At 40.2% G+C, this 13,365-nt stretch overlaps 1 protein-coding gene across 2 annotated transcripts in view; it reads right to left on the bottom strand.

The window, feature by feature from the left end:
• RFX4 (regulatory factor X4) overlaps positions 1 to 13,365 on the bottom strand; it is a 96,643-nt gene that overhangs the window by 7,046 nt on the left and 76,232 nt on the right. For both annotated transcript variants that reach the window (XM_051636545.1, XM_051636630.1), the window contains exons 16-17: positions 8,312 to 8,474; positions 4,906 to 5,044 (exon numbers count right to left, since the gene is read on the bottom strand). In XM_051636545.1, the coding sequence (XP_051492505.1) occupies positions 4,906 to 5,044; positions 8,312 to 8,474 (302 nt within the window). The remainder of the gene's footprint in view (positions 1 to 4,905; positions 5,045 to 8,311; positions 8,475 to 13,365) is intronic.

Raw genomic sequence — 13,365 nt, 5'->3', positions numbered from 1 at the left:
ACTTGCAGACAAAAACTGTAATCAAAAGTCAGTCAAGCAAATGCTGTGGAGGTGAATTAGATGGTGACATTGTGAAGGGATTACGTTTGAAGGAAGCACCTCTCTGATAAACTTGACATAGGTTGCTAGGAGCACTCAGAGGCTTTTAGACAGAGTTGTCTATTTTCTGCCCTGGCATCTGGTACCTAAAACTGCAGAGGCAGAAAGCTGTTGAAACATGAAGTCAGGATAGGTGTGTTTCTGTACACACTTTACTCATTCTCCTTCTGAATGATGACGGAGTAGCGTTAGAGGATTGTATGCACTTCTGCACTATGGCTTAGAGTTTTAGGTAGTGATAAATCAATTTGTAGAAAAATTTTCTTCATTTGCGTGCCAGGCTCCTAGCCAGTAAGCCAAGTGAAGAAATGAACAATCAGGCCTGAATTTACAAGGAAGCAACTGTTCTGAGCAACTATTCACAGATGTTGATGAAAGAAAAAAAAAAAAAAAATTTGGATTAAGACTCCGAGCCATAAGCGGGAATTAATGAGCTGGTTTGGTTCTGGCATGGTTTTGGTAGCAGGAGAGGGGCCCTAGGGGTGGCTCCTGTAAGAAGCTACTAAAAGCTCCCCCAGCTCAGGTAGCCAAGGCTGCGTCGTTAGAAAGACAATAGATGCGCCTCTGTGATTAACATATGAAAGAGCAGATACAAGACCTGAGCAGAGCAAGCAGTGGGGAAAAAGCTTTGCTTAGAGAGGTGAGAGCAGTGCTGGAGTGAAGATCCCGAGGTTGGTGGGGAAGAAAGGGAAAAAGGTGAACAAGCAGAAGTTTCCCTGCAACCTATGGCGACAGGGCAGGCTGTCCTCCTGCATTTGTGATGGAACATTCCCTGAAGACTCCAGAAAGGGTGAGCTTGGGTTTGCTGCCAGTAGACTCTGATTATGCGGCTTTGGAAGACCCCGGAGCCAGGGGAGGTGGTTGTTCCCGAAGCAGCCCGTGACTCTGTGGGAAGCCCAGGCTGGAGCCGCTCCGGACCTCGTGGGAAGGACTCATGAAGGAGAGGTTCTTGGAGGACTCTCTCCCATGGGAGGGACCTCATGGGGATGCAAGGGGGGACTGTAAGGAATCCTTCTCCCTGAGGCTGAAGAAGCGGCAGGGAACAACAGACTGTGAACTGACTTTAAACCCCATCCCCTGTCCCCCTGTGCCACCAAGGGCAAGGAGGGAGAGAAATCAGACACAAAGTTCCCCAAGTTGAGTCTTTTTTCCCATGAAACGGTGAATGAAACCCTCTTTGTCCGTGTCTCGATCCACGAGCTTCTAGTTGGCCTTTGTCCTCCCTATCCCAGTGAGCAGCCACGTGGCTGGTTCTTTGCTGTCGGGTTAGCCCCAAACCATGACAATTAGTCAGTCTATATTACCAGAAGGAGCCAGTTTTAGGCTTATGCTGGGTTACTAGCTGCAGATACTACTTCAGCAGAAAATTGTCTCTCTTATAAAGTTTTTTTCAATGTCTTACATATTTTTGTCTTTTTTTTCCCAAGTGAGAGTCACTGATGTTTCTGAAAGTACAAGCAACTTACAAAAATTTCTGTTTAGCCCGAAGTCACAAGTCACAACACATCCCTCTGTCAGCCAAGCTCCAAGACTGACTCAGAGATGAAAGGTAAGAGTAACCTCAAGGGCTCTCACCGGTCTGTTATGGGATGGGGTGTGAGTGACCATGGAGCTGTGACACATGCTGCTTAAGCAGCATCAGCCTTAGCAACTACTGCTGTCTCATTTCCTCTAGCACTGGGGGACTCAAATTACCCAGAAACCTCTCACTAACATCAACCTGCCACTGGTCAGCTGAGAGAGGCTTGGCTTGGAACCCCCACCTGCACTTTTCAAGAGCTGTGGTTTCTTCCCCAGCACAACCCCACTGTAAGGATTTCAATGACAAAACCACAGCAGACATCCTAGAAACAATCCAGTGCAACCATAGTTGTATTGTTACGTTGGGATCAATGTGTTTGTTACATGCTGACAAATACAATTTGAAAGGTCAGTCATTCCCTTCCCCCTTTCTGGCTGTTCAGTTTCCCACTTCCACTAAATAAAAGTTTTTCCCTCCATCCCCTATGCTCCATTTCCACTTATTTTGTTTGTGGTCTTTAAATCATATCTGTGATCCATCTTAAGTTTCTACTAAACAAATAAACAATCAATCACAACTCCCCAGTTTTATTTAGTACATTTCTCTGGAATGGCAAATAGCCTCAAAATATCAGGCCTAATAAAACCTGGAGTATGTTGCTGTCTTGCACATGAAGAGGCTGGGCATTATATTCTTTGAGATCAAAAAAGTAATTTATAGCTGCAGCTTAAAATCTACCTCTATTATATGTTGCCTGTTTCAGCTCAGACCCCTGTCTGGGACAAGGGCTCTCTCTGATTCCATGTTTGTAGAGGAGGACTTACCTCACACACAGATTTTTTCTTAAGGAGTTAATCCCTAGACACGATCCCAAAGAGCATGAAAGAATATTAGCTAAAGCTGAGCCATAGTTCTGTATTTGGACTGAATGTAGATTACAACAAAGAATTCTTTTGAAGATTTATGGTCAGTTCCTCCTCTTCTTGACTGGTTATATTACCACAGTCACACACATGCATCTCCTCTGGTTTCAGTATAGTGGCAGCTGTTGATACCTTCATTGCAAATTTGGCTTCCTATATTGGCAACGTCATGAGTCCTACTACAATTCCTCACACATGTTCCCCTTAGAAAGTCCACTAGAAGGGTAGTTCCCTAACAGCTTATTCAGACAACAGTACATTATGATTTTTTTGTTGGTTACAAGTAGCTAAGAAATTACTAATCATCAGGGCTGGCATTTTGCTGAAGCACACTTAGCTTTAAAAAGAATGTCATAAATTTCATATGAAAGTAATTCAAGACTTTTAGATTATTTTTGAAAGTAGGGTTTCCATTTATATCTTCTTTCAATACAGAATGAGCACATTGACAGGATTTTGTTATCTGCATCCTAACTGTGAGATTCCTTCTCTGTTTACAAGCAGCATGAGAAAGAACATGCTAAAGGCAAGTTGAAAACATTTTGCTCTGAAGTGTGATCATTGAAACATAGGTGTTCCTCATGTGTGTCCAGGACTGTTTAAGGGTTAGGAAAAAGAGAAGAAATTATCTGATGTCTGCACTTGTAGAGAAACCCTACTATAGTATGAAAAAATTTGCATTATTTTTAACGTATGTTATTATTTCCACATAATGTGTTAACCAAGACATGAGTAAACTACAAAGCTATTGACCTTGCTTTGCTTTCTTGTTTAACTTAGGTATTTTGTGTCAATGTGACAAAGGCAGTTGTCAGAAGGTAGGAAGAAATGCCTTGTGCAGGTGATAACATTTCTAAATAGTGAAAACCTAATTCTCCACTTTACATGCAGATTTTACGACCTTACAGATCATTTCAGAATAAGCACTCATGAATTTTCTGCAGTAAAGGGTAAGAGAGTAAAGAAAATTGGTGAGCCGATTTTAAGACAGAAAGCAATGCATTCTGGAAAAAATCTTGAGATAACAGAGTAGGGCCTGTACTGAAAAACCCCTATATACAAACCTATCACAGGACACTGTTCTTAGACATTCACTCACTGCTCCTACTGAAGATACAGCAGCTGCAACAACCCTCAGACGCTTCCTCACACCTCATATAGTCTGTCTGATGGACCAGATGTTACACAAATAGGTGAGAAGTTGTAGACTTTTTTTTCCCCACAAATTAGGAAGCCATTGTTGAGCTGGTCTCAATGAGCCTATTTGGTTTGTATAGGACAATCTTTCCAGCAGAGTTTAAAAAACTTTAAGGAGATCAATAGCATTATTCTCATCTTACAGCTATGGAAAACGAGGCATAAAAAAAGAGAAATAACTACACTAAGACAATCTGGCAGGCTGATGTCAAAGACCAGAATGAGATGCAGGTTTCATGTGTTCTAGTCCAAACCACTATCAAATTTGTATCTTTGCACCTGGTTTGAAACTGTTCCAGTTCAGTGACAGGAGTGAAGCATGGTGTTCCTTAATACATTTTTATACATTTCCAGCAGAAAAAGTGTGAGAAGTGCCATGTGGGTGGAATATCCCAATGCCATCACCTCCTTTCTGTGTCCACTTTTTGCAAATCTTCCAGCAGAGAGCAGCTTCCTACACTGGGGCAGAACCAGTTTGCATAATGTACTAAAGCCCTCCTACAGTGGCACTACATTTGAACTGTTGCCAAATACCATCTTCCCACTCAGTCTGTGCTGGTTTCTACTGGCTCCGTTTTGTGAACTGAAATAGTTAAGGACATAATTTCTCAGCATTATAGTAGGAGACTATGGCACACAGATTAAAGAGAACCTCTTTGCAATGGTGTCCTGAAGCTATTAAAACTGTATTCAGAACTCATATTTTTAGCAAATTCCTGGATATCTGTATTTGCAAAATCAGAAGCCTCAGCAGAATTCACTGTGGTCTCTGCATCTTCTTTTAGCTATATGAAAACATTTCTATTTCTTGTTACGAACCTCTTCCTATTCCTAATATATAAGAATAATACAACTAATTGTATTAATTTTTGCTTCAGCCACTGCTTAACATGGAAACACCTTCTGTGATCCATACTGCTGGATTTTAGAGTTTAGGACAATCTAGAGCTACTAGGATAAGTAGTAGCTTATCTACTACTAAAAGAATCTCCATCAGAATGAAAAGTATTATTAATATTAGAAAAGAAAAAAAAAAATAGGGACCATCAATGACTGCACTGATGACAGCTCATTGATTCAGCTAATACACTGATAAGAAATGGACAATCACAACTATACTTAGAATGTTATAGCAAGCACTGTCAAGTAATAAATCCAACTTACCTGCGAAGAGCTTCTGTGGTAAGCTGAGTAGTGAAGTGGACCAGAAATAGCAGTATCATGTGGTAAGGATGGATACTGACTCTGCATTGGATGGGGATGCTGGTTGCTATAGCTGCCATAGTTGTAACTTCCTGTATATCTAAAACCCATTTGAAAACAGTATTTAGTATGCATAATAATTGTATTGCCACTAATAATTCTATAACTTTTGAGACTTTTTTTTTTTCATAGGAGAGTGGTATTTTAAATAACCTTTAAAAAAAAAGACATTTCACAGCTCAGCTGGCAAGCAGATGCCATGTAGTGAAACTGTTCAGGACATCAACAGACTCAGCATGTTTCTTTGGCTAGTTTTAAATTTCACACTCATTTGTGCACTTCCTAAGGACACAATGTCTTTCCTTTTTATTATTATTTTATTGCCACGTTCCTAATAAATTGCTGCCCAGGCTGAGGAAGTATGGTAAGATTTTATTTAAATAACTACCCCGTGGAGTTCAGCTATCTCCTTGCACTGGGGTCAGATGTTCTCTTTTTTGTGAGGGACAGAGGTGTACTAATTTGCATCTGAAACATACAACATACAGCTTTAGCACAACTGACACAAGAACAGGGTGGTATTTGAGTATGCAGAACCTGCCTACTTTTTTGTTCATTCCAGCTTCTTGTCCAGGGACAGGTCAGGGGGAAAGGAAGGACCAGTTTTCTTAGCTTTAAGAAACTACACGGTCAGTGTCTCTTGGCCACCATTTTTTGGGTCATTCACTAGAAGATGCATGGACACTTTCTGCAGCCTCCCCATCTTTGTGTAGCCATGCAAACATTTGATGCTAACTCAACAGAGAAGTTCAAAGGCTCTTAAAATACATGCTATTGAAGTGAAACACAAACCATGATAAATAAACAAACAGAGTAACCAGTTCATTGTGAGAAGACAGTTATTTGCACAGATACTTTCTGGATAGTTCAATATCGTTTTTACATTTGGTAGAGTTTAAACTTCTTCTATTCTTTTGATTTTATTATGGTATTCTAGAGACACCATGTCTTACACCAGCCAAACCAGCAGTTTCAAACTGAAAGCATAGAACCCCCTCCAAGAACATTTTTGGGACATAAGGCCCTGTGTCCATCTTCATTTTTCAACACTGAGCTCTCATTCCTATATTCACTTGTTCTAAACTGTTAATGTAAGTGGTTTCTGTAATCTACCTCAGAGAAGCTGGTGTTCATGTGATGCACATTTGATAGTCTCCCTGTGGAGAGTATGGGAGAGAGAAACAGCTGTGTCGTGGAGCTGTTTCCCACTGTGGTGGTGGGCAAACATCTTCTGCTTTAATTCTTTCAACACGATGGACTGATAAGCAAGACCTGCAAGTTATGTATAAGCCTGGCATTTCACAGTGCAGTCTTCTCTGCTTCAAGATGTTGGCCTATCTAGTACCTCCTGTAGTCCGGGGTGCCCTTGGACTCCCAAAGCTAAGTCCTGTAAGGCAGTGTTGGCACTTCATGCTTTCTCTAGTCATTATGGATTCTATGTCCTAGTCTGGAAGCTATTGATCTTGTCTCCTTCATATAAACATTCATCACTTTCACCAAAATATAGCACTTTAATTCACTTGAGCACAGAGTTACAAAGCTTCTTATCCTAACCTCTGTTGTGTACTTTTGGTTAAAGAAGCTTCTTCTGTCACTCTCCAACTTCAGAAGAGAGAGCACTGAGGACATGAGATGGAGAAGACCATGGTCTTTCAAGTCTAATATTATCCTGCCTATCTGAAAGTGTTTGACTGGGGAACCCTACATCTCTCTAAGAAGGCTGTGTGCCTGAAAAATGTAACAAAAATGTTTTCTGCCAAGTACCACATCTTACAGAAGATGCTGAACCACTTATGTAGTCATTGAGCTGTGGGTGCAATACACAGATGGCATGTCTTTGGGAAAGTCCAGCTGGGAACTGGCAGTTACTCTGGAGTCTAGCAGCTATGATTCAGAAAGAATGGTCGGTTGACAGTACAGAGAATAATGCAAAGTCCTGCATCTGCAACATCAGAACATCAGTGGTACAGGCTGGGGCCATTTGGAAAGAAAGCAGCTTTTCTGAAAATTGCCTGCAAGTTCTGGTGGACAAGAAGTTGAATGTGAGTCACCAGCAATGAAGAGGCCCAGCTACATACTGGGCTGTATTAGCAGAAGTGTGGACAGCAGGCTTAGGGAACTGATCATTCTCTGTTCGGCGCTGGGGAGACCACACCTGGAGTACTGTGTCCTGTTTGTGGCTCTCCACTATACAAAAGACACTGACGTGCGGGACTGAGTCTAGCAGAGGCCTGTTAAGAAAGAGAAGGGACTGAAGCACGTGAAGAGAACTGGGTTTGCCCAGCCTTAAGAAGAGAGGCAAAGGGATGATCTACAACTATCTAACAGGAGGTAACAGACCAGCTAGAGCTGAACTCCTCTCAGAAGTGTACAGTGACAGGGTGAGAGGCAACAGGGGAAAGTCCCATTATATATAGGTTACTTTCTTCTATTAATACCACAGATGTTTCATTTACAGTCCTGAAACCACACACATGTGGAGAAGACCACTGTGGAATTAGAGGAAGATTTACTGGAGTGAGATAGAATAGATGATGAACCTTGTGCTCTTCTCCCAGCTATAAGGCTTGTTTCAGTAATGGGGAACAGATCATGTAGCCCTTTCTTGATTTCTGGTAACATGCATTTGGCCTTCAACACATTTTATTTTACGGGGAGGAGTTTCTACCATAGAACTTACATGTTATTTTCTATAACTGGCTCGAAGCACAGAATCACAGAATCTTAGGGGTTAGAAGATACCTCAAAAGATCACCTAGAGTACATGACAAATGTTTGTACAAATCAATCCAACAGTCTGTATTTCAGCCTATGGCAGTTTATATCAAATTCTCTCTTGGGAACTACCAGGGCTTTATGTTGTTCCAAGGCTTCAGCTCTTAAATGTCTTCATCTGGTGGAATACTGTGGAATAAAGCACTCTTTCTCTCTCAAGATGTTTTGGAGCCTTTCTATTTCACAGGGAATCATCTTTAGTGTACAAGATTAGTAGTAACCCAGCAGAACTACTATTAGGTGACTTTCAGGTATGCTGGGTGGCTAAGAGTGTGTATTTAGTGGGAAATGTAGCAGGGGAATGGCTCATGGCCTCCATACTGCTCATGCTCTCTACTGAGTCATAGAATCATAGAACTATTCAGGTTGGAAAAGACCCTTGGGATCACTGAGTCCAACCATCATCCCTACTCTACAAAGTTCTCCCCTAAACCATATCCACCAACACCACAGTCCTTTTTTTTTTTTTTTCCAAAAAAATTGCTAAGCATAAGTTAATACAAAACCCCCAAGAAACGAGGAAGTGACTTACCCATGCTCTTCTCTGTGGGGATAAACAGGTATCCGGTGTGTGACAGATGATGATGGCACATGTGGACTCCTCATGCAGGGCAACTGTTGGGAATTTTCAGCAGGTGATCCAGCAGCTGTTGTCACAGTGTAGGTGAGTGACCATGTATAGGATTGCATAGCTCCTGCAGACAAACAAGCATTAAAGGAATACGGGTAACATTGGTTGTTGTTCATAGAGGTGTTATGCTGTGAGATGGTTTCACAAAAGCAACTTAATAGGTACTGATACTGGTAACAGCATCAGCCAAAGTGAACAGAACATTTACGTCTCAGGCAAAAATGAAAAAACAAATATATCAGCTGAAGTCTGCAAAGATCCAGAGGTAAGAGATGTATCTGGAATAGCTCAGATTGTACAATACTATTTGTATAGTATTGTGCTTCGAAGCTGTCATTTTTTAGAAAAACTGGGATAGGACTTAGAAACGGGGGAACAGCAGTGGTAGTGTTTCTCAGGCATGATGCACTGAACCTTGAGGTCTCTCACATGGAGGGGGCTGCTGGCCTGTTCAGCTCTGAGGCTGATCAGGCCTGGAGCGAGGCAGGAAGTACGATGAGAACAATGAAGGATTAGAGAAAGATTGGTGTTATGCAAATACTTGAATCCTTTTGTAGTTTGCATCTGTTCCACCCAACTAGGTACCAGCCTTTGTGGTGGAAACACAGTTGCAGATCCCTAAATCATAATAAAGATATAGACTGCAATAGCCTAGCTGTTTTCTTCAGGCAAATAATGTTTCTTTCTTCTTTCGAGGCAGCAGGGACTGGACTTAATTTATTTTTTCATGTAGAGCATTTGTGGGAAGAGCAAAGCAAAGAAGTGGGTTTTCCATTTTGCTTGGAAGGTGCTGAGTTTTTTAATCATCCTGATCCCTTCCAGGCAGGAACTCCAGATTCATGAGCCAGCTGCTGAGAAACCTTTGTCCCTTGCACACACCCCTTTCACTCAGGAGGCTGACAGATCCATTGTTCCCATATAACATAGCTCTTGCTGGAGGTCATGACCATACTGGCTGAGATTACCCTGCAAATGAGGACCAGAACACTGAATTTAACCCAATGCTAACGCTAGTTTGGGGGTCTCTGGGCACTCGATTCTTTTTCAGTAGCTAAAAGGAATTGCAGGAGGTGACTCTTTTTTCTTTTTTCTTTTTTTTTTTTTTTTCCCAGTGTGGATTGCAGGACTTCCTGTAGTATGAAAGGGCCTAATTCAGAGGGGGAAGTAATTGTATTATCAGGTCTGTGTCCACCCCATTGGCTTTTCAGAATGAAAAACCTATCTCAGAAGTGCATAACTTTCTTCAGGTGTATGTGATTTTATTTGGCAAAATCAGACCAACATATTTTTTTCAACTGGGAAGTGCTTAATTCTGGGTATGAACGAAGGCACTCTGAGCTTCATGAGGTAAATCCAGCTTGAAATATTCCAGCAGGTGTGATTTGCTGCTCTTACAGTAGAGACATCCTTGGATGGGTAATAACCAATGATATTTGTGCTTGGCCTGTTTTCACATGCCTGCATTTTCTGTCACTAACTCTTGAATTTCCAGCCTTTCATGTCCTCCCATTGAAAAGGACCTCTAAGATGCCTGAGACCAAAGAGGAGGCATACACATCTGAGCTAGCACACCAGTGCTGCTGTGGCTGTGAGCAGTCATGGTTCCTTGAGTTCAGGAAACGTGTTCATGAAAACCCACCTTCACTAGAAAATACCATTTATGTGGCAGGGGACAAAACTACTTACACGGTCATCAAAAAGCTTCATTTGAAAACAAGAGAAAAACTGGTTTGAAAATATCAACCACTTGTCTGCAGAATATTTTGGTGAAACATTTCAATTTTAAAAGGTCAACATATTTTCCTAGTGGCATTTTCCAAAAGAAAATTTGAAACTTTGTTTCAAAACAGGCCTAAATTAAAAACAAATTAAAAAGAAAGAAAAGAAGGACAACAAAGATCATAAGAAAACCCAAATACTAATTTTTAGGTAACACACTGGTGTTTTTTCACCTTTTAAATTCACAAGAAAAAAAATAAAATTGAACTGATTTTATTTTTTCCAAGAAAAAAAATTGGCCATTGAGCCACAAATCTCATGATGTTCCTCTAACAAGAAGCAGTAATAACAGGGGCAAGAGATTATTTTCATTTTCCTAAATATGGTTAAACTGACTGGGCCCAGCCATTGTGACAGCCTCCTTTTATTATTTATTTTTTCCAAAAATAGTAGGGATCTTATCTCAGTCTGAGGAAAATTAGTCAGTCCAGGACAGCAAGTTGTTTCATTTGCTGCCTGTGGGAAGTCAGAGTCTGTGAATGAGAGGACTTGGCCATTCCTGGCATTCAAGTCTAATTGGCAGCTACCTCAATTCAATTTTAAAACGCATCTTTAGGGTGTAACACGTTTTGGCCCTGTCCAGACAACAAATAGAGAGAATACATCTTGCACTGGAAGATTTATGAATATCTGATTTTCCTAACCAAAAATTGTCCCCTGTACTACAAGTACTTCACACAGCTACTGTAGGAAATACTTTGTTTTGGAGGATACAGTTTAGAAACAAATATATGTTGGGATTTACTCTGCATTTATGAACGGACAGAAAACTGTTCAAGACTATTTTTAAGATATTCTTCGGAAGCTAGAGTTGTCTCACTTCTCTTTGCCTACATGAAAGGGATGCCATTATTTCTGGTGACCTAGTCACAAAGACAGAGGAAGGATAGCATAAGTGAACAGATTTGCAAGTATGTGCATGTATGTATTGGTTCAGGCAGGATACTGCCAACATTGTGGTGGGTGGAAAAGGAAGAATGAGATAAGTCTTTCATAGTTAACTTTTAATAGTGAGATAAGTTTTTCATAGTTAACTTTTCAATACCCACTTATGTCCCAGCCCTTTATGATTAATTTCCTCAGCTGGCTGCAGAACTGAACTCCAGGAGATGAAGTCTCTTTTAGATATGACTGAACCCAACTGAACTGCTTTCTGAAATAAGCAAAAACAATAGTGATTGAGCAACAGTTTGCTCTGCTTTGTGTTCTGAACATGCAGGGTTTTATTAAAGTAGGGAAGTTCATTTATTACCGCTCCTTTTTCTTTTCTCTTTTAACAAAAAATTTGATTTTGAGGATACTAACCAAGAGGTCATCTGACCTGTAGGGGAGCCAAATATAAATGAAAGTGCTATCGGTCCAATAATGGCCATGTTTTCATTGATGTCATCATGTACACCAGTGCAGAAAGAAGCCAAAGTTGCTTCATGATACTGCATTTTGTATTTGCTTTATGCTGGAGTAAATGACCACCCAGACACAAGCAAGACACTCACAGCACTGTCCACTATGTCTGATAGCAAGCAGTACTGTCTACCTCAAGTAATCAAAATTCTAGAGTCAGACCCCTAGTCTGCCCCCTCATAACAAACAGATTATCTTAACTATCAGCTTTAGAAAATGTAGAAACCTTTCCATTTGGAAGTGGCAAATTGTCTTTTGAAATTGGAACCTTTAACTTTTACACTCAGAAGCTATGAGAATTCAACTCTGATTGCTGAACTACAGCTGATGTTTTCATATATTCATGAGAGTCCCAGAGCTGAAGCTCTAGAGAGAAAAAAAAAAAAAGAAAAAAAAGCAAGTGTCTCCTCTGCCAGATTCCTAGAACTTTAATACCTAGACTAGACTTGGAAGAACACTGACCTTAAAGGACCATTGCAGACCTGAAGAATTATTTCAGACATACATTTCTTGAAACTATACACTAAACTGCATAGATTAGTTTACTAACATACTAGGAACTACTTACAATTCAGAGTTCATTTTGAGTTGTTTAAAAACCATTGCACTGGCAAATGAGTAATCATAGCTTTAAGAGGGAACAGCACAGTCAGCCTTATAGCTACTACTTTTATTACAATATTGTTGCAGCTTGAACAATCATTAATCTGGCCTTTGTGATTTAGACAGGATGGAACCTAATTGTCCTTTTAAATGTCTACTGAGTTAACAAAAAGTTTTTAAAGAAATGTTATCCGAGACATGCCAGACGTTTGGCCACAGAATGCTATTTATAGGACTTACCTTCTTTTGCTCAGTATCATGTAATTTACAAGTTTAATCCAATGGTTTTGTGCTGACCACTGACTAAAGGCAAAAAGGTTAAAATGCAAGTTTAATAGCTAACTTTTATTGCTAGTGCCACAAGCAAGAAAGAGTTAATGATGACTTAAACTGGGGAACAGAGAGCTGGTGATAACCAATGGAACTGTTTCTCAAGATTCACAAAGCATTTGCAGAGGTTTACATTTACCTCATAAAAGACACATAAGAGGATCAATAGAGTGTACTTTAAATATACCTTTCCAGAACAGAGGCTCCTGTTCCAAAATATTCTATACATTAAATGCCACAAATCTGTATATGGAGTAGTTTGATTCTGTGTACTACATCGTCAGCACTCTCATTTTAAATTATAGCAAATTCCTATAGGTGAAACATGGTTGTTATTTTGTATTACTTTATGTGAACAAACCCTGCATTCCATGGTTTTAGGATTAGCAAACTGAAAAAGTGATCCATTCATCTACATGATGAACATGGGAAATGGAGGTATTACTAATAGACCAAATTAAGACCAGGAAATAGCCATATGATTATATTCAATCTCAACCATACCACTACTTGCACTGACAAATCTGGCTTGTGCTAGGCAAAAATTATTTTCACACTTGCAATAATGAGACTGCACCAGACTGTAAGAATAAAATCCAATTCAACCAGAAGTTTTAAAAACAACGTAAGATTAAAATCTGCGGGGGAAAAAAAAGAGCTCAAATAATCAGAAATGGCTTTCCTGCCTAAGAGTTTCTGTTATGGGAACAACAACATCAAGCTCTGCTGCCTGTACTCTGGGAGTAGGTCCTTCAGCCATTGTTACTGAATGATGCTTTTTCTGGCTTGAGACTTTAAATTAACAGAACTTGCCCTTACCAGGACTAAAAAACTTAGAG

This window comes from Apus apus, chromosome 1 (genome assembly GCF_020740795.1).
Source record: "Apus apus isolate bApuApu2 chromosome 1, bApuApu2.pri.cur, whole genome shotgun sequence".
Taxonomy (NCBI): Eukaryota; Metazoa; Chordata; class Aves; order Apodiformes; family Apodidae; genus Apus; species Apus apus.
This window is presented reverse-complemented; position numbering and strand designations above follow the sequence as displayed.